We start from the raw sequence: 25,275 nt of genomic DNA, 5'->3' as shown, positions 1-25,275 counted from the left end.
CGGCCGCACCGCCACCGCGCCGCCCCTCGCGGAGGGAGCCGTCGGGGCCACTGCTGTGCCGAAACCTGTACCTGGCGCCGGGACACAGCCGGACAATCCCCTCACACTGTCACCTTAGGCTCGGGCAGAGCCCGGGGCCCCCGAGGAGCACTCTGGTACCACATGAAAGGCTGTCATATTGAACTGGCCTCCGTCCCACACCCTGGTCCCCTCCATGCCCCACACCTGATGGCATCGTGGCTGAAATCATCACTTTAAGGTGCCATCAGGTCTTGATCATTCTTGGTCCTGAAGTTGTTCTCAAGGCCAACTGAGTGAACGCTTTCAGCATAAGGATGATCACACAAGTGGGGAGTTGCAAGCAAGAGACCCAAGTTTGAAAGTCTGCTGTAATGCACTCCTAAGGCTTTATGCAATAGTTCTCTTCCTGGTGATAGCAGCCAGGCAGCTGAACGTGGATTTTGGGGGATCACTGGTTGTGGTTCCATGGGCATCTAAACTTTATCTGTTGAGTTCAGCATCAGATGCCTGCATCAGTTTGTTGATGGGCCCTCAGTCTTGAATAAATCTCCTTCCTTCAAAGCCTAAAATTCTACACCTATATACGGAGTTTCAAAACTTGTTTCAGCATCCCGTGCATGTAGTGAGCATTTCTGCAGACCCCATTGTGAATGCACTTCCTCCACCAAACCCCCTGCAGCAGCTTAAGAAGTTCTAGGGCCTTTCTGACTCACGGTAGGGATTGTCACCACCATCTCTTTGGGTTGTGGATTTGTTGGAGTCTGAGTTTATTGATAGTCCTTAATTTCGCAATACGCATTTGTTTCATGTTGGGCTATGTATTCAGTGCATTATATTTAGAGGAAGCAAAAAGCCCTGGAATGTCTTGGCTATGATGAGTAATAGGGTAGAAGATTTTCGTTCACGTTAAGAAAGAAAGTGAGATAGAGGATTGGGTAGAGCTTTCCTATTTCTTTGTAGTTAGTATGTAATACTTCGGATGATTTTCTGTCTAGTCTGTAAGACATTTGCAGACAAAGTATTTTTTAAAGCCTATTTCCGAGAATTTTTCATCTAAGCCTGTCATAAATGAAGCAGTAAACAAACACAGGTTAGGAGGAAAGTAGGAGCACTAGCCATAGGGAAGCTCCATTAGCTTCATTATCTCTAGAAGTTTAAACAGATTTTATCGGAAGTGAAGTCTGATGCCTCAAACACCTCTTACGTTGCCCTTAAATTATGTTTTGAACAAAGATTCAAAACCAGCTCGTAGGCACCATCGAGAATTTTCTGTGCGACATGTTGAAGTGATGCCATCCACTTCATCCTAAGTAGCAGCTTGTGGAGCACTCTAACCATTTTAAAGGTCAGGAAGCTTTTTTCTTTCCTTGCTTGCCTGGTAATACTACAAATATTCCCTTCCCTGTTCCATGTCCTTGGCTAATTCAGTGCTGCTATGGGGAATACAAAGTTCTGTCACTTTAGATGTGGCCATTTGAATGCAGGACCAGGCAGGCAGCAGCTGAATAAAGAGTAACGTGCGTTTGACTCCAAATGATTCACTCAGCTAGCATCTTATTACAGTTCTAACTCAAATGACTGGTAAAGTGTGGAGGGACTGGGGAAAGTGAAACTGACAGTGTGTGTCACCTATGTGACATCCAGAGTACTGAAGAAGCTGGGGGGCAGCTCACTCCATCACTCCAGCAGTCTGGAGAACCCAAAGCAGTGAATCTGGACCTCTAGGCTGCATTGGTTTTGTATTGGTTTGTCTGCTACTGTCATGCTGGTTTATGCTAATGCCTTGAGACACTTGTGATTGACCCTACCCTTAAGGATTTAAAGCTGTCTCTAATCCTCCTGAACCAAAAATAATTTATCCCAAGTGATTCATTCAACCATGTATTGCTGGCAAGTCAAAATGAAGGATGGCCATTTTGTAGAAGCATAATGTCTTGCTTATGGCAGAGTACTGGTACTTAGATATGTCTATTGTGGCAGCTGGAGTAACATGTAGCAGATATTTTTGCATAATCCTGATTCCATTATTTTGATTCAATTCATAACCACTTCTTTAAGAATATTAGATGATGCAGTACAGAAGCTTACACTAAGATGTAAAAGCAGGATTTATTCTGACAGTTGGCTGTAAATTTGACCACTCTAGAAGTAGGCTGTGGGGTGGCTATTTGTATAAGTTAAGACTTCAGTAAAAACCTCCTAGTGGTGGCTTTCCACTGTGTTCCATGCTGGTGGATTAGACCTGTAAAAGTGAAGGGCTAGGATTCAAGTTGATGGGTGTAGTTGAGTACTGACAATATTAAAGAACATGCTGTGAGAACATGAACGAAAGGGAATGAAGAGTTCTTTGGTCACCATCTATATCTGCGGGTCAAGTTGGTGACAGCTCTTCTTTGCTATAGCAGTTTTTAAAAATGCTATATAGAAAAGAAGGGAAATGGAACAATGTGGTCATGGATAAATGCTGGCATTTACAGACAATATCTCTCCCTGGTTCAGATCCTTTATTTTCAAAACATAATAATTTGTTTAGCAAAAGAACCTATCTATGACTACATCAGGGACAAAACCGTCATCTTCACAGATACTGTTTTGAGGGTTCGTGCCTGAACTTCATAGAGGGAGCAGCTATTCAAGGTAAATCTAATTGTAATGTTACCATTCTTTTGGAGTAGGACAGCTGAAGAAATTGAAATTGTTACTGGAAACATGGACCTTGTGCAAGGTCAATCAAAACCTGAAGTAGATGAGTTAAATGGAAGGTTTGTATCTGTGCGAGGGTGAAAAAAAGCAAACCAAACCAGCCTTGGATCTTTATGGAGAAGAACTACCCTGCATTACATACTTATTATGTACTCGGTATCAGGAGGGTTTTAGAAGAAATAAAATGAGTTTTGTGTTCAAGAAGGAGTTGATGTCGTTGCATCAGTTTTCCTTCTTAGCAGGAACAACATTTGGACCCTGAATAACAGCAAACCACCCTGCTCAAAGGAAGTAACATGTACATGGAAAAACCAAGCCCTTACAGTGGAGAATATGGCATTATTTTATTTTTATCTCTGGGGGATAAACCACATTTTGCTTTAGAGAATAAAGTATTAAAAATATTTTTAAGCTAAATGATGTATGTTTCTAATAGTTACAAATTACATTAGTAACATCACATTGATATATGTTTTGGCTGCTTTAACGCATAAACAGGACAGCTTTTAATACATTGAGCTCCAAAACGTTGTTTTCTTTACAGTCGACTGTTATGAAATTCTGTTTAGTGCAGGGACAGAAAAATCCTCAGCACTCTCTTAACTTTTCAATCTTATTCAACATCTTCCCCCTACGGCTTTGTGTGCTGTAAAACATCCCTATTGCTTGACAGAAGATGCATCTTAAGTATTATGTTTCGAGAGCATGTTCAGAATTCCCATTTCAGACTCTGTTATAACCTATAGTTCACAACATCTCTTAACAATAGGAAAATGGCTTTAGTGACTTTCCCCCCTGTATACCTATGTGTAGAATGTATTAACAAAAAAAAAGACATTTCCAAAGGAATCTCTAAGAGTATAGGATGTTAGATTTATTTGTTTGGGCTTTTTAAAAGCAAAGGAGACCTCTATTTCCCAAGGTTAATTCACATTGAGATAATTGTTTTGTTTTATTTTATTTTATTTTATTTTAGCCAGGGGCTTTCTCTTACTGGGGGAGCTACATATGAATTAGAGCAGCAGTGAAGCAATTCTCTGTTTATAGTCACACTGAAAAGAACTGTACATTTCCCTTCAGTAGACAGAAGCAGTTTAAAGCTCCTCAGAATCATCAGGAGTAATGAAAATGTGTTGCATTTTAAACTGAAAAGGAAAAGAAATCAAAGCATTCACACAGGATTTGGCAAAGCTGATAGATGCCAATATGACTTATCCTGTTGACTGCTTACTTATTGTCTTACTTCATTACTTTACCATTTGTCTTGCATGGAAATTGTGCTCAGATAATTTAGTGATGGGTACAATAGAAATTAAATAAATGGATCACGTTGTTGGTCAAGAAATATTACAATACAGGAGAACTCAAATGGATTTGAAATCTTTACATCATGGTGATGGTAGTCATCAATAAAAACGGGCAGACCAAAATAAGCCCCTTTAACAAAGCTTCATTTATCTATTTACTTTTAAAGCCTCACTATCCATTTGTTCTGCTAACTGAATATAATGAGAAAAAAAAAATACTGTTCAACATCTTTGCCTGCTCTCTGTACGTTCTAACACTTCCCATGTGTTCTCTGAAAGCTCTTTTTTACACTCAGAAAAATACTGTTATATTATTTTTGATAGTCAGATTGAAGCTGTATGTTTTCTTTCTGGATGCAACTCTGAGAAACAAAGAAAAAGAAGGCCAGAAAACTATTACAGAGATGGACAGTAAATCACAATAAGCAAAGTTACAGGAGATGAGCACATTACTTAAAATTTCACTTACAGTACTGTGCAAGCACAAAGTACCCTTAGACTTTTTTAGGATATTACAATGCCATCCCTGAATTCCAACAGGTTCAAGACATTATTCTTACCCTGTTCTTTAAGGTAATTTATGCAATTCATGCAACGTGCAGAAATCTCCCGTTGAAAGTACTGTGGTCTGTAACTGAACTGTTACATATCTGGGGATGCACACAATGCTTTATGTACTTACTCACTCCGTGTGACTGCAGGCACTGAGAAAGAGTAATCTTGCTTGGCATTTTGACTCAATTTGGTCTCAGTAATTACAGATCCAGAGTAACTTGTTAGAAGCTTGTGAAAAAACATATCTGAGCTTTTGAGCAGAGCTGGTGTACAGAAAAATAAGAATTCAATGAATCAAATATTGAGAATAAGTTTGAAAAGCATATCTAATTGTTATACTGGTTATATCCAGCTGCTGCAATACAGCACACAATATCATCAGCAGCATTTGTCTGTGAATGTTATATTTCAGACTAATTACATCAAATAATGCATTTGTGGCTTTGATCAAAGTTGCCTTCTACAAATTACAAAACTATTTTACCTTTTTGTGGCTCTCGGTTTTTTCTTATTAAGTATTTATACGCATAATAAAGGTAGCTCCTGAATCTGCTAAAGAAAATGAAAGCGAGCTTTTAGGTTTACTAAGCTGAGCTCTGTTTTGCATATTTCTGAAGCTGCAGTCCAAGAGCTTGCAACATCAAGGTTGTGCTCTGTAAGCAGCGATGCTTCTAGCTTGAATTTAAATTTGAAGGCATGATACTAATTTGCAGCTCTTGAAGAGCTCTGTCACAGCACAGAATTTCCATAGGGTTTACAATACAAAGAAGTCACCTTTTCCCCTACAAACTCTTGGTGCAGCTTTCAGTACCACTCTGGCTGTGCCCTCTGTGATGGGCCTTTTGAAGAAAGGAACAGGATGCTCTTTAGCATAATTGCATTTCCTATGGGGTGTTTTATCACGGCCTATTAATGGCCTCTTCTTGTCAGTTCCATAGCTAGTTACTGTGTTCTAACTCATTGATTTTAATAAACCGACTGTGTTGCTGTATTCTCTTCTACTTTCTCTCTGGAGAAAAGATATGCCCATAACAAAAACTACAAATGTCAGTTTATTAGGAGATTGTTTTTCTCTGAGCACTCCTAAAATGCTAATGGAACTGTTCATTACAAAGCTGCTAGGTTGGATCTCACCTGGGGTGGCAGAAACAGGGATCTTCTCTGAATAAAAACATAGAGTTTGCAGGCAAGGTTTAGAAACTGTATTCTTTTTTGCTAGAATTGAGTTAATTTTCTTCACAGCAGCTGTGTTTTGGATTTGTGACCACAACAGTGCTGATAACACACAGGTGGTTTAGCTGTTGCTGAGCAGTGCTTACACAGCGTCAAGGCCTCCTGTTTCTCGTGCTGGCCCAGAAGCAAGTAGGCAGGAGACGGGGGGCACAAGAAATTAGGACGGGACACAGCTGGGGCAGCTGCCCCTAACTGATGTAAGGGATGTCCTATTCCATAGGACATTGTGCTAAGCAATAAAAGCACGGGGAAAGGAAAGAGGGGGACATCTGGGGTTACAGATGAGCCCCCACTTTCCTGGAAATAGCTAAACATCTGCCTGCCTGGGAAACAGTGGATAAAGTCCTTGTTTTGCTTTACTTGCATGCAAAGCTTAGCTTCACTTATTAAAATGTCTTTATCTCAAACCTTGAGTTCTCTGTTTTGCCCTTCAGGTTCCCTCCCCTGTCCCACAGCAGGGGAGAGATTGAGCGGCTGAGTGGAGCTTATCTGCCTGTTGGAGTTAACCCACAACACAATCAAAAAGACAGCTGTCTTCTTTTTATAGTCATTTTAACAGGTCAGCTGATAAATTAGGAAACAGGCCTGAAAAATCTTAATGCCTAGAGAAGTAGTTCCATAGACTACAGTTAAGTATGCTAGTGAAGTACTTTAGGTAAGCTTATAATAGTGATAAGAGCACAGTACACGATATTTATAATAGCAGTAGACTAAGTGTTCTAGTTTTATGACTTATTATGTCTGCAGCTGTATTTCACAGTACTGGAAGATAACTGAAAAACAAGTGTTGTAGTCTGAAATGGGAATATTTTCTGACACCATTGTTACTACAGAAAAGGAGTGACTGTGAGATTCTGTTTCTTAGGGGATTTGAAGTAGTATTGGCTTAATTTTGAATGTGCTTTTCAATAATAATCAGCTAAATGTTAGACAAAGGTGATTTCTGGAGACTGAATTGATGTAAATCTTGCATAGCAAACCTTCATAGCAACTGAGATAAATGATTCATCAGTGCCCCAGTCTTCAGAGAAAGCAAATTTGGTCCAACACACTCCATGTTTTTTAAGTGCAGTTGGAACCTTTTTTGGGAAAGAAAGATCAGGAGCAGAGAGCTCATACAGCTTTCCCACACTTCTTTCACTGTCACTAGGTCTATGTGGTAATAGACACCTTAGTAGCAGTGTGACATGATTGTAGACTCAAGGCAGACAATATATCTTGCTGCATAAAGGAAGCACTCATATTGTTCTCCCTCTAGAAACTGTGCAGATGGATTCTAATTTTGATAACTCGTGAACCATCAGGAATAAGTATTCAGAGAAAGTATCGAAACATGAATTGTAGGACTTGGCCACTGTGGATATTAGACCTTGAACTCCCAACTAAAGGGTCAAGGGGAGACTGCTTACTACCATGATGCAATCACACGGCATAATTGTGATCACTCTGCATTTCAAATATTTCTGTCTTCTTGAGACATTGTTGAAGGGCTTCAAAGTCCTGACAAAATGATCTTGTATGTGGGAACTTTAAATCATACCAGCTGTCTTCCTGAATGACCTAACAGTTAGATATCCAAGTAAACAGCTATTTGCTTGATCTTTCGTCTGGACTAATAAAAAAAGCAAGAAAATTTGTGCACTCTGGATAAATCTTCTTCTTTCAGGGTAAAATGGAAGAGCCACAACTAATCCCTGAGCATGCAGTTTGATTCCCCCTCACTTTGAGATAATTTTATATCTGAAGTCACGCTGGTCGATATGTCAGATGATTTAAATTAAGATTGGAAGCCATTTTAGGCAAGAGTTTGGAATGCAGCCAAGAGTCACTCTGTGAAATCACAGCACAAGGTGGACTACAAAAGTACTGGCATTTACCTTATTCTTTAAAGAAATAATTCCAAATGCAGTCTACATCTACAGTTCAAAATAAAAGCTGCGAAGGGCTATAATGGAGGATGAAATCAGGACAAAAGAAATTGAGATTTCTAGGGAAGCGGGTAGTTTGCACTATGCAAATATAAAAGCTCTTATTTTTTCTTTTTATTTTCTTTTTATTTTCTTGTTGCATGAAAAAATAAGCAGAAACTTTTCTGTTTGATATTTTAACCATGAGCTAAGCAATGTCCTTTCATGGTAAGTAACCAGCCAGCATCTGTCTTTAAATGTGGAGATGCTGACTAGTATCTGGAATCTCAGGTAGAGGAGGAGGGGGATTATGTTACTAAATCAGATCCAAATACCAATACTATCTTGGTTAAGCTGCAGCATCAGAATTATTTCTGCTGAATGTCACCCAAATTTCCCCAGGTCCTTGGATTTGGATTGTCAGGCATGTGTAGTCAGCAAAGACTACAAAAACAAAGAATTTTTCCAATAAGAGACCTGACCTCTTGTCACCTTGAAGTCACCTCCTTAGTAGAAAGATGGAAAAGGCCTAAACCACTTTCAAGTCTTTAACTAAAGAGTTTAATTTCTCTAGTTTAGAAAAGATAAAGCTGTGGTTGAATTAATCAACTTAAAAGAGGTACAAGAACCTATCCACAATTATTATCTAGGTTCAAAAAAGATGAACAGTGCTGCAGAAAGTCAATACTGTAGGATTTTCCTCTTATTACAATACATTTTAACAAGGTGGTGGTGGGGTGGGTGTTGAACTTTCTATATTTTGAGAGAAGCATGGGTAAGAACATGAAGGAATTAAGAGAGAAGGCAGTGCCCTACAGACACACCTAAGCAAAAGAGTCTGGTATCATTTCATGGGAAGCAAGGACATCGAAAGAGAAATCCAGATGAAGCTGTTCAAAAATGGTTCATGGGTGACTTGAAAATGCACGCCCTATCATTTCAGATAAGCAAGAAATATTTTACGTAGCAGGAGGGGTGTTCAATGGCCTGAATGATGGTGGGAGGACCATCAGGGACGTGGAACAATACTTCCTTTAGTGATGCTCCTGCTTCACAGCTACCAAGACTGACCTCCGCAGGAGACTTCAGAAGTTGTACAGAACCAGTTGCACAGAACATCTATCAGCAAGCTTCCTGGGTCCACAGGCACCTGTTGGTTTTGTGACCAAAGCCCTCCTCATATAAAAATACAGAGCCAGGTCTTGTCAAATTTCGGAAGGAAGTGACAAGAATTTTAGCAAAGATTCTGATGGGCAGTTACAGGGATCAGCGCTCATGGTGCTGGTGAGCAACATCAGAAATTGAATGACTGCATTTAAAAAGGAAGAGATAATTTTAATCATTAAAATAAGAGAAATTAAGAGGTCTTTAATCGTGAAACTGTAACATAGACATGCCAATGTCAAAACCAGTGACAGTACATTAGCTGTATCACACAGTATTGCTGTGTGAGAGACAGGATAGCCCAGGGAGCACCTGCCAGGCTTTGATTTCTCTGCTCGCGCACCTCAGCCAGAACCTGGGGTTACTTTGCTAGAATGGAGAACAAGAGGTTCCTTCATCAGGAAAAAGCCATTCTTAGAGAGTTAGTCCATGATTGATATCATGCCTTGCTGAGTTACTTCCTACCATCTGAGCTGCTGTAATGGATTTTGCACATCCACAAATCAACCAAACTGTGAGGTAAACCTCTTTCTCAACCAGCCTAACAAATTGTATCTCACAGCTGGGTAGGAAAGGAGCACATTATTAGTCCAGAAAGAGTGGATTTGTTTGTAAGAAAAAGTGCAACAAGAACTTAGAGGAACAGTTTCCATACTGTTTCACTCAATGATCTCTTACTCAGACCTCTTCATTTCCCATGTGGTACCACAGACCCTCTTCCATAAAATGTCACCTTATGTGCCATGCTGAGGACAAGGAAAGGTACAGGATTCTTTGCTGTTAAATACTTTCTTTCTCCCTGCAGTTACAAAGGTACCCTTTATCCAGGACTGGGCCTGATGCTGCAGCTTTTCTTCTACCCTCCACACACTTGTCCATCTATCAATACCGAGATTTCAAACTCCAGGGAACAGGCCTCAGCACAAAGACAAAGATGCTCTAAAGTGAAAATTGCCACTGTAACTTGTGCCACTTTGCTTCTGAGCTTAACAAGAGGAGCATTCCCACAAGCACCCCTTTTTGCATGCTTTTTAGCTCTGGACTCTAACTGCAGATGTGCCAGTTGTGCCAAAGAGTATGGATTTCTAGCTGCGAATACTTGGCAGATTGTTTTAGGAAAAGGATATTCCAGTTGTGTTTTGTTCGGTGGCAAGCATTATCACAATGAATCCTAGTTCCCTGTAAATTAAACAATATTCACTTCATGTGAAAACATGATAGATTTTATTTCTTGGCTCAGATTTAAACTGCTCTATCTTTCCTTCAGGTTACGGTGTATTCAACATTGAGCAGTCAGTGATCAACACTATATACTCAGAGGCTCTTCTGAGCACCACCATTCTCTTATGATTCTTACTGGCTTATTTTATAGGTTCTGAACATTCTGATTTTTCATATTTTATGGGTTACAAAATGAAATACCAGTTCTTCTGGATGGGCCAGAAGACTACTTCCAGCCTCACGCTGAACCCACTGAAATTAAGCTGTGGTTACCTCCTATTAAATAAGTAATTATTAAGTAAGCAGTTGTTTGGGGTTTTTTTGTCATTAAATCTACATTTCTCAAAACTGGTTCTAAGTAAACTGAACAGAGTTTGCCAATTTTGTTGGAGAGGATAATAGTTTGTGTAGAGCCACCAGGTGCCAATGACACTGTAGCAGTTTAGATGGAGTAGTTGCCATGACAACTCAATTAACTAAATAAACATATCTGTATGCAGCAGCGACATCTTTACCCCAGCTCAAAGCTTTTTAAGTATATGTGCAAATGCAGGTGTCCCCCAAACCTTTGCCTCTCCTCCTCCGCTCCCAACCAGGCAATGATGAATATGAGGTACCACCCAGTACTTCTCACTTCTGAGCACCTCACCTGGCACTGTTACAGGAGTGCAGCTGCTTCTGACAGAGCAGAAATCAGGTCAAGTCAAATCCAGGTCATCTTCCCCTTCCTCTCACTCCTCCCCATTCTTACCTTGAGGTTGGCTGATTAGGGCAACTTTCCAGAATTTGCTTCAAGTTCTACTATAATTAAAGGGAAAAGAGACTGGATAAATGCACAGTAAATTACTTGCTTGCCAATAAAATCTGTTTTTACAAAAAGAACTAGGACAATCAAATATGACAGTCAGCCTGAGGTTGTCTTTAAATCAGGAGGTTTTGATAATGCGTGCTCCTTTAGAAATACGTAGTATAGCAACTTCAGTTACTTGGATAGCTCCACTCACCAAAGATCTATGGGCTCTGGAATAATTGACATATCTAAGTGAATTCTCAGGTCACAACTAAGTTTTAATTGCCTTCACTACAAAAGAAATGTAATGTTGCTTCATAAACAAATAACTATTCCAATACCTCCCTCAAAGCACAAAGCACCAAGAAATAGAACAGATAGAAAAGAGAGGTTCCTTATTATAAAGTTGTTAAGCTTACTGCAGGTTGAGGGCCAAAGTGCAATATAAAGAATAGGTAACATCCATCTTCAATAATCTAGCATCAATGGCTTTTTTCATGGTGGAAAGGATCTATTCTCATGTTCCCTCTTTTACCTACTGTATATTTTATCTGTCAGAAAATACTGTGAGGCACTTATAGCAATAAATAGAGCCCGGGTAAAGAAGGAATAAACCAGAAGAAAGATGGATGAGAAATAGCAAACTAAAGCACAAAGGTACAGGCCATAGTCTTATCAGAGCACCTAACAGGCTTTGACTGTTAGCACCATCATCCTTATTTTCATCTCTGTCACATCCTAGTGCCCAGACTGATTTTTGATCCTGAAAGAAGCATCATATTTATGACAAAGTCCTATTTAGCCCAGGGAAATGTTCACTGAATGTTCTCATTTGAATTTTAAGGAGATACTTAAGTGGACATTGTCTGGTCTGCATTCTTCTGTGCAGAGCAATTTACACTGGGGTGAATTTTATCCAATACAGAGTCTGATAGGAAATTTTGAATAATGTATTATAGGAGTTCATTCAGGAAAGCGTTTAAGCCACTTACTATTGTCCTTCTTGGCCTTGGTGGTTTTTATATGGAATACAAGTTCATGCCTAAAATTAAACACTAATTTTTTTTAATGGAGATTTTTTTCTCTGAAGTCCCCTTTGATTCAACTAGTACATTTTGAACAGTCTAGCTCTGGGTTTTCCTGGCATTGCTTTAATTGTAATGTTTTAAAAATTAGAAAAGGGAAATAACTTTACCTTCAATATTTGTCCTGCTTTAATAACACACAGAGAGTAAGTAAGTGCCAACTCCTTCCTCAAAACTCCAGCAACAATCATACCCAAACCCTCAAATAAAGATTAAATAGTGTACTCTCAAAAGACAACACTTCAGTATCTTATTTCTGGGCTGTCAGATTCAAGCAGAGAATGATGGATGAACTAAGCATTTACTTAAGATGCAAGGCTCACTTTAAGAGATTAGACATATGCTACGACTGTTTTTAAAGTGCATCATTCCATTGTACTACTGTGAAAGCTTGAATCCTTAAAGATTCAGCCTGTTGTTCTCGGGCATGTATACCTGAAAGCAAATAGAAAGTGCCAAACTGAAGGAATTCAGTCCAGAGGAGGTTTTATTATGTACAGAGGAAATAAAACATCAATGATTATTTTCAAGAATTTCAGAAACGTTACAAGAGAAATTGTGAGAAGTTTTAGATTTGCTGTACAGTTTGCTCTGAAGGAATCGGGTGCTCCTCTGCTTTGTCTGCCTTTGCAAGGTACCACAGGACTCCAAGTCCCTGATGGCTCAAAGACATTGAATTCAGTACAAGTGTAAAAGAACTCATGCTGACAGGCGGTGGGGAGGAAATTCAGATTACCAATTCAGCAAGAGCTCTGGTCGTGTTTATCTGATCAGTCTCATTGAACGCAAGGAAAACTTCTTCAAGCTTTTGAACAAAGCCCATTTTTTGTACTGAATAAAGTTAGAATTTGCCATGCCTGCTTTTCTAACGGGCAGCTCCAGACAGCAGACGAATCACAGTATCTCTGGAACTGCGCTAATTTCCACCAGCTGCAGATCTGACTCACAGTGCCTAAATGCAACTGAAATGTCTTCATACCCTGAGCTCCAAAATATGTCTCCAGGAACCATACGACTGCCCACCACACCAAACTGTGAACCATCTGTCTGTCCTGCTTAATAAGCCTTAATGTTTAATAAGTAAATGAAATATTTAATATTTACAGAAATCAGGCTTCAGGCTGCATAGTTGCCAAGTGTGAAGTGGCCAACGTACACAGCTGCATTTCTGCCTCTGTGGATGTAGCTGAGGGTCTCCACTGTTGCCAGACACTCTGAAATAAACATTTCTTCATAAGCAAATTTCAAAAGCAGGAAGTTTTCCTAGGCTTTTATTCAGCAGAAGGATGCCTGTATCTTCAGTAGGGCCTCTGGACATAAATGTAGGTATAAATAAATAGGAACAATAGTTCAAGTAACTAAGAAACTTTTCTCCCCAGTTTTGTTCCCATTCACTATCCTCCATCCTTCCCTGCTTGTCTCTTCGAATTCTAATTTCACTTCTTTTTCTTCATGTTGCACTCATAAGCTGGTAAAAATGTTCAACTAAAACTTTTAAGCTTGGACATCTGTGAATAACCAGTTCAGATATAAAAGCCACAACTTGGAGAATAAAAAGCTTCCATACTGACAGTTAAGACCAAGGATATATCAAAATGTAGCAGATTAGCAATATTAGATACCAGCCCCCATCTGGGCTACTTGGGAAGCATCTAACTAATGACACTATTCAATAAAGTTTTACTGGAGCATTTATTTTGACTGATGCTCTTAAATTCAGAACAATTTTTTATGTAGTACCTAAATTATTGTGTTAATTGTTTATCTTAATTCAAAGATAGAGTAAATAAAACCACAAATTCTAATGATTAAAATCAGTGTTATAGTTTTAAATAATAGGAATATATTTAGAAGGCAGTTCTCAGACCAAAAAGATTTTTTCCTTCTACTTGAGACAGATATTTTTCTTAGCAGAGCATTTATTCTTCTTCATTTCTAGGGCTTAAGAAAACCAGTTATCCATTTGGATGACTTCATCAGCCACATACTGCACTGGTAAGGCAGGGTAAACCAGGCAGGCTAGAGATATTTAGGATCTGCTATTCATTCCCTCTTGAAGAAAAACATGAACCCAGGCTTATGGTGAATCTTCATGTTGCTCAGCCGTCGATGTATAGTCAGACTGAATGAATCGGAAGAATACTGTTATTTCCAGCACATCAGTACAAGTTTCAGGAGAATTATTTGGCAAACTCTTCCTTCCAGATTCCATAATTCGAGCAAATCAGAAAGTTGTATGTGGTCAGTTGTGTGCTGAGGAGGTACTCGAATATAGTCCCATTCTAAATAGTTACAAATTACGCTGTTTGAGTAGCGTGGTATCCAGCAACCTCAGAGAACAAAGCAGTGTAAAGCTTGCCCTGGAGCACATAGTGGTGACACCCTCCTGCAGCGCTCTGCTGATCTGCTGGCTGCTCAGTCCTTCCTTTCTCCAGACACATATTCCTTCCTTGGCGTTAGGCACCTTTCTAATCCTTTGGTCTTTTCCCCTTCTAGAGCAATGCCTTCCTATTTCCCTTCACCAGATAGATTCTGTTCCTTAATCACAGAACTCTTGTGCTCTTATATCCAAATAATCACTTTTTTTTTTCTCAGTCTTTCTTTTTTTCCAGCCTTCTAGAGTTCTGTCCAGGTTAACAGGACTCACAGATACAAACATCTCAATCAGATCAGCTGCCTTTTAGACCACTTCAATCTGACAATTATAGAGAATATGCTCCATCCACTGCACACACCTTATCCTCAAGTAAGGAACAATTTGATGCCAGGTATATAACATCAACTTCCTTTCTTTTAACAGTATTCCTAGTTTTCCAAGCACTGGTGGACCTTCATTTACATCTGTTATTAATTCATCAGTTACTGCATTTCTAATCAACAGTTAATAGCTGAAATCCACAAATAATGCATTCTGTATGACTTCCATTTTTAGCCATGAAACCTGGCAATGAACTATAGCACTCCCATTTTAGTCAGTTTGTTTCACATAAATATCTGCAAATCAATACTGTAGATGATCTGAAAAGATGTTGCTCTTAGATTTAGAATTACACCCTAGTATTTTAAGAACAACTAACAATGTATTTTAAACAAGCTTAGGCTTCTTTAAAAGTACTGATTCATTAAGCAGAATTATTGATAGCGCCTGTATTCAAATGTTAAGAAATAAATAATGAATTGGAGATACAAGATAAAATGTAGTTGAGATAATTTACGTTATCAGTTTAAGTAGGCGTGCAGTATAAACTGAAGCCTCAGAGCTTGTACTTTGGCACAACTGTGCTAAGGTCAGTGAAATTACTGTGATTTATGCCAACTATGGATCTGCAGCAATTAAACAATTAGAAAAATAAAATAATTTCATTAATTATCTATAAAAGAGAGAATAAAACAAACACTATTTAAATGTCCCATTTGTCAACCCCTTTTCTATAGGTGTTTGTTTCTATATACAGAAATCCACCTGAATACAGATTTACATCCCTATGTACTTAATCCTTCAAACATACACAGAGCTCTGCCTTGAATTGTTCATTTTCATTTCAACAACTGGATATCTGACTCTTACCAGGGCTCTGGAGGGCCGTTATGACCTACCACAGGGCTCAAAGACAAATCCAGCTTTCCTCTGAGGAACAGTTTCTGTTTGTTGCCAGTAGTTCTGGACTTTGCTATAGGCATAAAAGGGGATGCCAGCACTTCATTAAGAACAGATATGCACATATTTTAAACCAGCTGTGAAGCAGTCAAGCACTGCAGCAGCTGCAGGATGAATTATAGAGGTATATCTCTGATACAATGCATGTGTAAACACACTTTATAATAGATGAAGATCAAGACAGACATAGATCAATAAATGGTCATGACTGGACAGTCAAAAGGATTACAGAATTCAGTATGAGAAGAGGTAAATGTGCCCAAAATAATAAATCTGTTGCTAGCCAGTGAACAATCTTTACCCTGAAGCAGATTCAAACAAATAGGATGATTGTTCTTCATTAATGGTTCATTATTACTTCGATGTTTTCCTTCCTAGCACTTTTCGTGTTGAAAACCAAACCAAACCTACCCTAAATACGAAGAACTAAGTAACAGGCAACCAAAAAGTACAGTAAATTTAATTTACATCATAAAGCCAAAAGAAATTTATGTTGAAACCCCATCCACTAAGAGAGCATTCTGACTGCAGAAATATATCTTCTGGAAGGAATCAGAAACAAGTGCAATTTCTTTTTCTGTCTTCCTTATTTCTTATATTACATTTGGGAAAGATAGAAGGTTTGAGGGACAGAGGGATTATCTAATAATCCTTTTTACTATAACTATTTTTTATTTAACTGGAGATGGTTTAACATGTACTGTTGTGAAAACTGCATTGCTATGGCAACCTACTAAAAAAATAGAATCACTGTAGGTACATCACATACGTATTGACATGTTAGCACTTGTGTGAGGGTTTTCTTCAATGACAAAAACATCTCCAGATTTTCTATTACATATATATGATTTAGGTATAGGCTGAATATAAACAATCTCCTTTCTTGAATATTTACATTCTCATCTAACTATAACTGCCTTAACCCTGCAGGAACTCTAGCTACACGAAAGTGACATTCGATTTAACTGAGCAGCACACACTGACCTTCTGCAAATGAAATGAACATTTTATGTGTTTTCCCCACACATAAAGGGTATAGATACTATAACATTTTTAAAGTAATTTTAATTATTTTTTTAATATGGTTATAATTGTTAAATACCAATTTATGTATCAAATATATATAAATGTTAAATGTTCACATAAATGTTAAATACCAAAAGCCTGATTATTTGAGCATTCAAAACTATAGAAATGTTAAATGCTGAATCACTGCACATGAACTAAAAGAATGACTAACAACTCACATTAAACTGTATGCCACTTATTTTTAGTTAATTTTATATCATATTGGTAATTTTCATGTTCTGATATGAGCCTTTGCACTCATTTTGCTGTCATGCTAGCATTATATATCCCATAGCTAGAGAATGTAATCTGGAATGTATTTTTAATACCTTTTTACAACTGAGCAACGGCTTTGGTTTGTAAGAAAAAGTGCAAAGCATAAATATATATGTATGAAACACGTTTTCAGACTGGGAGGTATATTAAAATACTATACTTAAAAAATCCCAAGGCATAAATGCATTTGCAATCTTTAATTCAAAGCAAAGGAATTCTTTACAATCACTACATTCAAAATAAAGGTAGATACAAATCTGTGTTAATAATATTCAGGTATAACACAGGACCAGTAGGAGAGACCACTGGGACACCGAGGTCTTGATGAGTGATTTGTTACGTGGCTTTAAAGACAGAGCTGGAAGAGGCTGAGCATGATAACACTGCAGTGTCAAACTCCAAAGCACCTGGCCCACTGAACAATAAAAGGCCATTTTTTAGGTGCTTAAACTTCCCTATAGAAGAAAAGGGAGATTGTCCTAGGCCGTGAACCAGTTTAAGGGCAGAATACAGCACTTTCGAAGAGGAAATTCTCACAGCAGCACATTTGCTAGATGTGTTCCCTTTTTAGCTTACACAGCTTCTCCGTGGCCCAAGGTCCAGGGAAAGATTCCATCTCCCTGGAGGACCCACCTCTTCATGCGTTTGACGTCACACAAACAAGGTGCAGCCACACTCTCCTTTAAAAAATGAGGGGCACAGCAGCTGCAACTTCCCTTTAATAGTCTAACAGAGCACTTACCCAGGAGGGGTGTGGGTTACACACTTTGGGTTCTCCCATACTTCAGAGGCAGTATCCTGAAAAGTGCCTGGATTGCCAGGCTTTGACAGTCTGCTTGGGGCACTCTCCACTCCTCACCTCTTGGAGGTAGGAAGGAGACTGCAAACATGACATGGACCAGTTAGGAGGGCTGCTGAGGTTGGAGGGACTCATGTTCTACTTTCTGCATCAAGAACTGTAGAAGAGTTTTATCCGAAGATAGCCCAAGGAAACAATTTCTCAGTAGTAAATGTGGGACTGTCAGAATTGCAGTTTTAGTAACAAGCAGTTAAATTTTCTTCTATTCTTTTTGAGCTCGAAGGAGGACTTTGGGCACTCAGATCCCAGATGGATAACTAAATAAAGAATGAATCTTTTGCGGTAAAAAACTACTTTCCAAATTTCAAAACTAATGTCAGTAAAATTTTTTAGGATGCCTAATGTGAAGCATGAAGCCCCAGTGGTTTTACTGCAAATCACTCTAGGATTTTTGGTTAGACTTCTTTTGACTGATTTGATTCAAAAATCAACACAATTTGCATTTGCTAAAAGGAGCAACAACTGTAACTGCTGTTGCTGTCCTTGCAGTTCCACACGATAATGTTTAAAACAAGAGAAATAAAAACAAACAAAGGTTTGGATTTGTACAATTTGTACAATTTCTGTGCCAGATCTGGCTGAGAGATGAAGGAGAAAATAGTCTGCTGGGAACAGAAGAGGATGGTAAGTTAGTAATTATGTCTCTTGGTACCTGTTTTGTTTACTAATCAAAGTTCTAATTGCTATGCTTTATTTTAATTAACAATGTACTTATTTTAATTAGTTACTTTCCCTGCATACATTAGCATTGAGAGAAGCCACTGAGGATACGCATAAGATGATGAAGAGTTTAAAGTTAAGCTTTTAAAAATGTTTTAACAATTTCACAAGTGTTTAATAATAAAAAACAAAGCTGTTCATCAGTATGGCTACTACTTCTCCAAGGATTTCATCCCAGTGAAAAAATTAAAAAAGTATTTTTTCTTTTAACTTAAAAAGTCAACAGATACCAAACATAATTAATACAGGCACCAAAAGAGCTAATGTAGGAATATGAAAGGTTTGATAGCAGTTAGATATGCTAAAATGTTCAAAGTGGATGCAACTTTGAAATACCCCAATGTGACACCCATTCTCCAAAAGAACTGATCTCAACGTTAATAGCAGTTATGTTTGAAACTCAAAACTGTATCTTCTTCCCTAATAGAGGCTGGGAAAAGGCAAACAGTGCCCTGTGAAAGAACTGAAGAACTCATACGGATTAATTCCTGGAAGGTAGCAGGACAAGTAACCTTTACATAAGTGCTTTAATTAACAAGGACATGTGCAGCAACTGTTGTCATTTACCTATGAACTGGTTCTGACAACTGCATTTACTTCCTCTGTGGTGCAGGTAACAGGCTTGGTGCATAGGGGGAAGCATAAATCCTCATGTTTTGGATATAGCCCTGCCCAATGTTCCTGTGTGCAACTGCAGAAGGGCTGATCTATATGAAACTAATAACAGTGTATTACACAGCTGGTTAGAAAACTAGGTAGCAGTTCATTGTCAAAGTGGCAATTATCAGTTGGGATTCTGCAGAGGCCTGTTCTGAGTGTGCTTACTCTAAGCTGTAAATGAAACAGAAAATACATTAACAAAACTTGAGGATAACAGCAAAACGGAAATGTATGAAAAACAAGTCAGTAGATCATTACAATTTTTTTATTTTTAATCAGGATGTAATTCAATAATGACAAATGTAAAATGCTACATTTGGTAGGAGTAATCAGCTGTTCAAATACAGAATGCAGTAAATACAAATATAGGAACAAGTGGCAGCATTTTCAGAAAAGGGTAAGGCAGCTTTAATGGAAGAAGTAGAATATGAATCAATATTATTATGCTGCTTCACAAAGAGCAATAACGATGGGTTATATAAAAAGGAGCTTTGAAGTAATCCTGTCCTATCCAACCCAAACAAATGGTTAACTAGAAAACTATTACCAGGTTTGGTTTGGTTACCACATACTTATTTAGGGATTGGGGGAGAACTGGAGGAGAAAGGCTTACTGAAGATTCTGGAGAGCAACTAAATGACAAGATGTGTATGGAAAATGTGACTGATATAAAAAAGACCTAAGAAAATCTAACCATGAAGCCTAAAAACGCCTCAGGAAGACACAGTGATGTAGTTTCCAGGAGTGCCGAAAGTAACTGGGCAAACCAGCTGCTCCCCATTTTGCTGTGTACAGGAGAAGATGTGAAGTGTTCCTTGCCACAACTCTAAAGCTTGGCTAAAGGACTACAATGGATTGTCCGGGGAAGATTCAGAAAAAAACCTGGTATTTATCAGAATATCATGTACTTGATTCCATCTTTAGGTGGCAAGACATTAGGCTAATTCTAGAGTTTTTTTCCAACTCTGTATTCTGATGGCCAATCTTGTACGTTGTAGAATCACCACAGAATGATTTGGGTTGGAAGGGACCTTAAAGCTCATTCAGTTCCAACCCCCTGCCGCGGGCAGGGACACCTTCCACTAGAGCAGGTTGCTCCAAGCCCCTGTGTCCAACCTGGCCTTGAACACTGCCAGGGATGGGGCAGCCACAGCTTCCTGGGGTACCCTGTGCCAGCACCTCAGAACTTCTTCCTAAAATCTAATCTAAATCTCCCTTCTGACAGGTTAAAACCATTCCCCCCTGTCCTGTCACTACACGCCAATGTAAAAAGCCCCTCTCCAGATTTCTTGTCAGCCCCTTTAGGCACTGGAAGCTGCTCTACAGCCTCCCTGGAACCTTTCTCTTCTTGAGGCTGAGCAAGCCCAACTCTCAGCCTGTCTCCATAGCAGAGGTGCTCCAGCCTTTGGAGCATCTTTGTGGCCTCCTCTGGACTCACTCCCATAGGTCCCCATCTTTTTTATGCTGGGGGCATCAAAGCTCAATGTAGGTCTGCAGGGAGGGTGTCTCATGAGAGCACAGTAGAGAGGGAGAATCCTCTCCCTCAACCTGCTATCCATGCTGGGGATGCAGCCCAGCACACAGGGGGTTTCTGGGCTGCAAGGGCACACTGCCAGGTCATGTTCAGTTTCTTGTTGACAGCACCCCCAGGTCCTTCTCTGCAGGGCTGCTCTGAATCACTTCTCTGACCAACCTGTATTTGTGCTTGGGATTGCCTCAACCCAGGTATAGGATCTTGCATGTCACTTTGTTGAGGTGCCTCTGGAGTTGCCTTCTCTCCTACATCTTGACTGCACCACAGAGCTCAGTGTCATTGACAAGCTTGCTGAGGGTGCACTCAATCCAACTGCCCATGTCACCACAGCATGAAGAGTATTTCAGGAGGAATACCTGCCGCTGAATTACCTCTGGGAGGAGACAAATAGTAAGTATTGCACTTAATAGTAAGTACAAATAGTAAGTAAGTAGCAGGGAGAGGAGGCAAAGGGAAATTCCGTCCTTCCAAATTTGTATTGATTTTAGCCTTGATTTGTTTTGGTCCTCTTCTGTCAGCTGAGCGCAACTCCAGCATCCTTCTCTTCTTCGGTAAAAGGTTATGCTGCAGTTACCACCAAACACAAGCTGATATTTCAGTGCCTAAATGCTAATCTAGCACAGCAGCCAAATAATATTATGGATGCAATTATGAGAGGCTAAAATAATCTAATAATTGAGTTTTCTAGAAAATCATAATTAGCTATTCAGGCCATACTTGGGAAACACTTGTTTGTAAAAAGGATGAATTTTCTAAAGGCACAGCCAATTTCAAGCATACTACAGAAGCTGTTTAACGTAAAAATCTGACTACTGCTCAATTACAGCACAGTTCATAGCAATTGCCAGCAACTTTTTTATCACACTTGCATCTGTTAGTGAATAGAGGGGGGGGAAGCACAAAATGCAAACACCCAGAAGAACAACCGAGTGGGGCGGTTTTTTTCCACCTTATTCCGTAGCCTACAGAATCTCCTTGTGAGGAATGTTAAATCTGGCAAAGCTAACAAAACCTCATTAAATCTTCCTCTTCCTTCCACAAGCCCAACCAAAACAAAACAATACTGTGAAAGCATGTGCCACCTCTTAGATTTTTATTGTATTTTGTAAGTGCTTAAAGATACCACACAAGACTGTGAATTGTTGTCCATATGTAGTATGCCACAAACAGACCCCAAAAGACTTCACATTCTAATTTAAAGAGACAAAAATCAGATAAAATTGTATTACTTCATTATACAGGAGGCAAACCACAGAAAATGTCTTAGATACCATAAAACAAAAGCAGACAGCGAAACGTATCTTCCAAAACTGTATACTAAGTCCATCAAAAAACCCATGTGCTTTTAGCAGCTTTAAAACAGAATAATGGTTATATTAATCTAGTTAGGGCTTGTCAATTTAAAAATGTTATTTAAAAATAAATTTTAATCAGTTCCTAATTCAGAGGAAATTAAAACAAGTAATAAACAATAAACAACCCCCTTTTTCCTCCTTCAGTATAAATTAACTGCCAGACTACTTTGCTATATATTACTCTTCTTTCTTTCATACATGGATGCATATAAATTCATGAAGTAATTCTCAGAGGATGAAATTAAGTTGTCCAGATCATAATCAACTTCAAAAGTAGGTCTCTTTCTAAAAATTACAAGAGCAAGGAATACAGCAAAGTGGGCAGTAAGTCCCCATATCCTGAATGACGTTTTATGTTCCGGGTCATCATATGTGAAGGAATGCATCCGACCTTGGTAACCAGATGAGGTTTTATAAGGCACAGTCTGGTAATTCAAGGGCTTGACAAAGTATTCCAATGGCATGACAAAAACATTGCTTACTTCATCAGGATTAGGAGTAGGCTGGAATGTATCCTGTATAAATCCTACAACTGGTGTTACCAAGTAATTCATCTAAAAGGAAAAAAAAAAAACCAAAAACCAACAAAAAGTGCCAAACACTGAATTTGTAACAAGTAAAAAAATGTTCTTTATTTTAAAAACATTTCAGAGTTATGAGTACAAGAAACCTAAGAAATATTCAGTTAAACAGAAATAAACTCCATGCACTCTCACGAGTCCTCCTTACTTTGGTGAGTTCTGATTTTAATTCAGATTTTCCAACTCATCTATGCTTTATCATATCTCTGTGTCTGTTTTCCAAGTATATTTAGCTATATTTATAAACTTTTTTGAACAACTCATTTATGGACATTTTTAATATAATCCCTTCTTCCACAGGGAGGCAAAATCTACTGAAATGATAGCCTGCACAAAGAGGGCAGCTCTACATCTTTAAAATACATTGCTACTTCTGCTTATTCTTACAGAAAGCATTAACAGTAACATTCAACATTTGGGCTATTTGATGCAAGTCTGGAGACACTTCATTCAAGTCAGAATCACTTTTTTTTTGGTTTTTTTTTCTGTTGTTTGAGGCAATTTGCTGGAAAACTCCAAAGAGAGTTTTAAAAACTAAATCGATCATTTTTACATATAGCCTCTGAACTATGTGGCTTTAAATGTTACTTGTACAGAAAATACAATTAAAAGATTAAATAAAGCATTTGCAATACAATTTTAAAACTAGGGGTTTTTTTTGTTTTAATTGTGGAGGAGGATGTTGTCAACAACAAGTAGTTAACAGATACTTAACCAAGCCATAGGCATATTTATGAAGAGAAACTGTTACCTGAAGAAAAAAACCGTCTTCTGAAACAGTAACCCCTCTGTACCATGGGAGAACTGATCCCATGAAACTGGATATTGTTACTGAAATTGGCAGCCTGTCAATTTACAGTGACTTATACTCCAAAGACACCTCCAGAAGAGAAGTCTCCTTGCTAGAGCTCTATACAGAATCACAATCCACGTAACCTGCAGAGGTCCCTTTTGACCTGAATTAACTGTGCTTTTAGCAGGATAATGAATGGGAAGACTTTTGAGGTTACATCAGGCTGTGGAGGGTTAGCTGCAAATCTCCAAGGATAGAGATTATACAGCCTGTCAGGAAAATAAGTTCCAGTGTTTGGCTAGCCTTGTGGTGAAGAGTATTTTCCTTGCATCTCATCAAAATTTCATTTGTTGCTGCCCATGTACATTGTCTCAAGTAGAGTCTGGAATCACCCACTCTACAACTACCCACAAGGTATTTGAAGTGAGCAACTAGATCTCCTGCTAGCTTTCTCTTCTTCAGGCTGAGCAAATCTACTTCTCTCAGCCTCTCCTCACAACCCACATGCACCAGCTCCTCCTTACTTACCCCTGTGGCTCTGAGCTAAACTGTCACCAGCTTAGCACTGTCTTTCTGTGCTCCAGTGTGTCTGTAACTGTACACAGTACACCAAACATGCTTTCATAATTACCAAACACAGAGCAAGAATCCCCTCCCTTCTCTGCTGGCAATGGGGGCTGTGCACTTTAAGAAGCAGTGGTTATTTACAGTTATAGGTTTTAAGAGGTCATTATCAACCCTACAAAAAACAACCCAAGCTTATTTTCTAACCATATGCTGACTTACTTAGTTTATCACTTACTTTATCAATTCCAGGCACAAGCCTACAGATGATTTCCACCTTCTCTGGTTGGAGTCCCACTTCTTCCTTTGCTTCTCGAACAGCAGTATCAATTTCATCTTTATCAATTGCTTCACATTTGCCTCCTGGAAAACACACTTCCCCTGGTGATCTTCTCAGCTAGAATTTAAAGGAGTACTACTGTTAAGTATAATAAATTTACGTTTCTTCCTGGATCCACACAAACATGTAATCTTACTGTAGAGCCACTTTATGTTTATCAGTAAAAGAAGCTGGAAATAGTGATTAAGAGGTTTCTGCAGACCTGAAGAAATGTGCCTTAACCAGAGCAACACAAGAAAAAGTTGGGCTTGTACCCAAGTAATCCATGAACCCTCACTATCAGAAATACACATATCACTTGTACAGTATTGTGCAATTCCTACTATACATTCTACTCTAATAAAATCTAAATTTAGGTTTTTCATCATCGTGCTTGCATGAGAGATTGACAGATGAATCTAGACAGCCAACTTGAATACTGAGATTGACACACTTGAGGTAAGAACAAGAACCTCTAAACCACACACTTAAATAACATGCTTTTAAGTACTTCATAGTAAAAGGCCTGCACATCAAACATCAGTAAAAATCCCATTTACAATCAGTTTATCAGCTAAATGACTGCAATTATTAGGGTCTTAAAATTTCTAAGCAAGACCCCAAAAAACTTCCACTTTTCAGCAACAGAAGAACAGGCAAGTAAATAGTCTCTGGATACTGGCAGTTGAGCAGGGAGGGAGTGGGGAACAAGAGTTATAAAACAAAACGCTGGCAGAAGAGTTCTGGGGACTAAATACCAGAATCATCAGCGTATAAGTACCTGCATGTAACCTCAGGCACACTGCCCGGCGTTAGAGAAGCAGTCCCCGGCACACGAGGTGGGGACGAGAGCCGTGACACACCGTGGAAGGCAGCATACCCGGGTCGAGGCTCCGGCCGCC

The 25,275-nt window shown here is 38.9% G+C and overlaps 1 protein-coding gene across 1 annotated transcript in view; it reads right to left on the bottom strand.

The window, feature by feature from the left end:
* Positions 1-22,286: 22,286 nt before the first annotated feature.
* Positions 22,287-25,275, bottom strand: part of NUDT7 (nudix (nucleoside diphosphate linked moiety X)-type motif 7) — a gene marked incomplete at its 5' end in the record, with an annotated part of 3,209 nt that continues 220 nt past the window's right edge. The window contains 2 exons of the mRNA XM_010014586.1: positions 22,287-22,670; positions 24,293-24,451. Of these exons, the coding sequence (XP_010012888.1) occupies positions 22,287-22,670; positions 24,293-24,451 (543 nt within the window). The remainder of the gene's footprint in view (positions 22,671-24,292; positions 24,452-25,275) is intronic.

The sequence above is a fragment of the Nestor notabilis genome, unplaced genomic scaffold, assembly GCF_000696875.1.
Source record: "Nestor notabilis isolate BGI_N333 unplaced genomic scaffold, ASM69687v1 scaffold3745, whole genome shotgun sequence".
Taxonomy (NCBI): domain Eukaryota; kingdom Metazoa; phylum Chordata; class Aves; order Psittaciformes; family Psittacidae; genus Nestor; species Nestor notabilis.
This window is presented reverse-complemented; position numbering and strand designations above follow the sequence as displayed.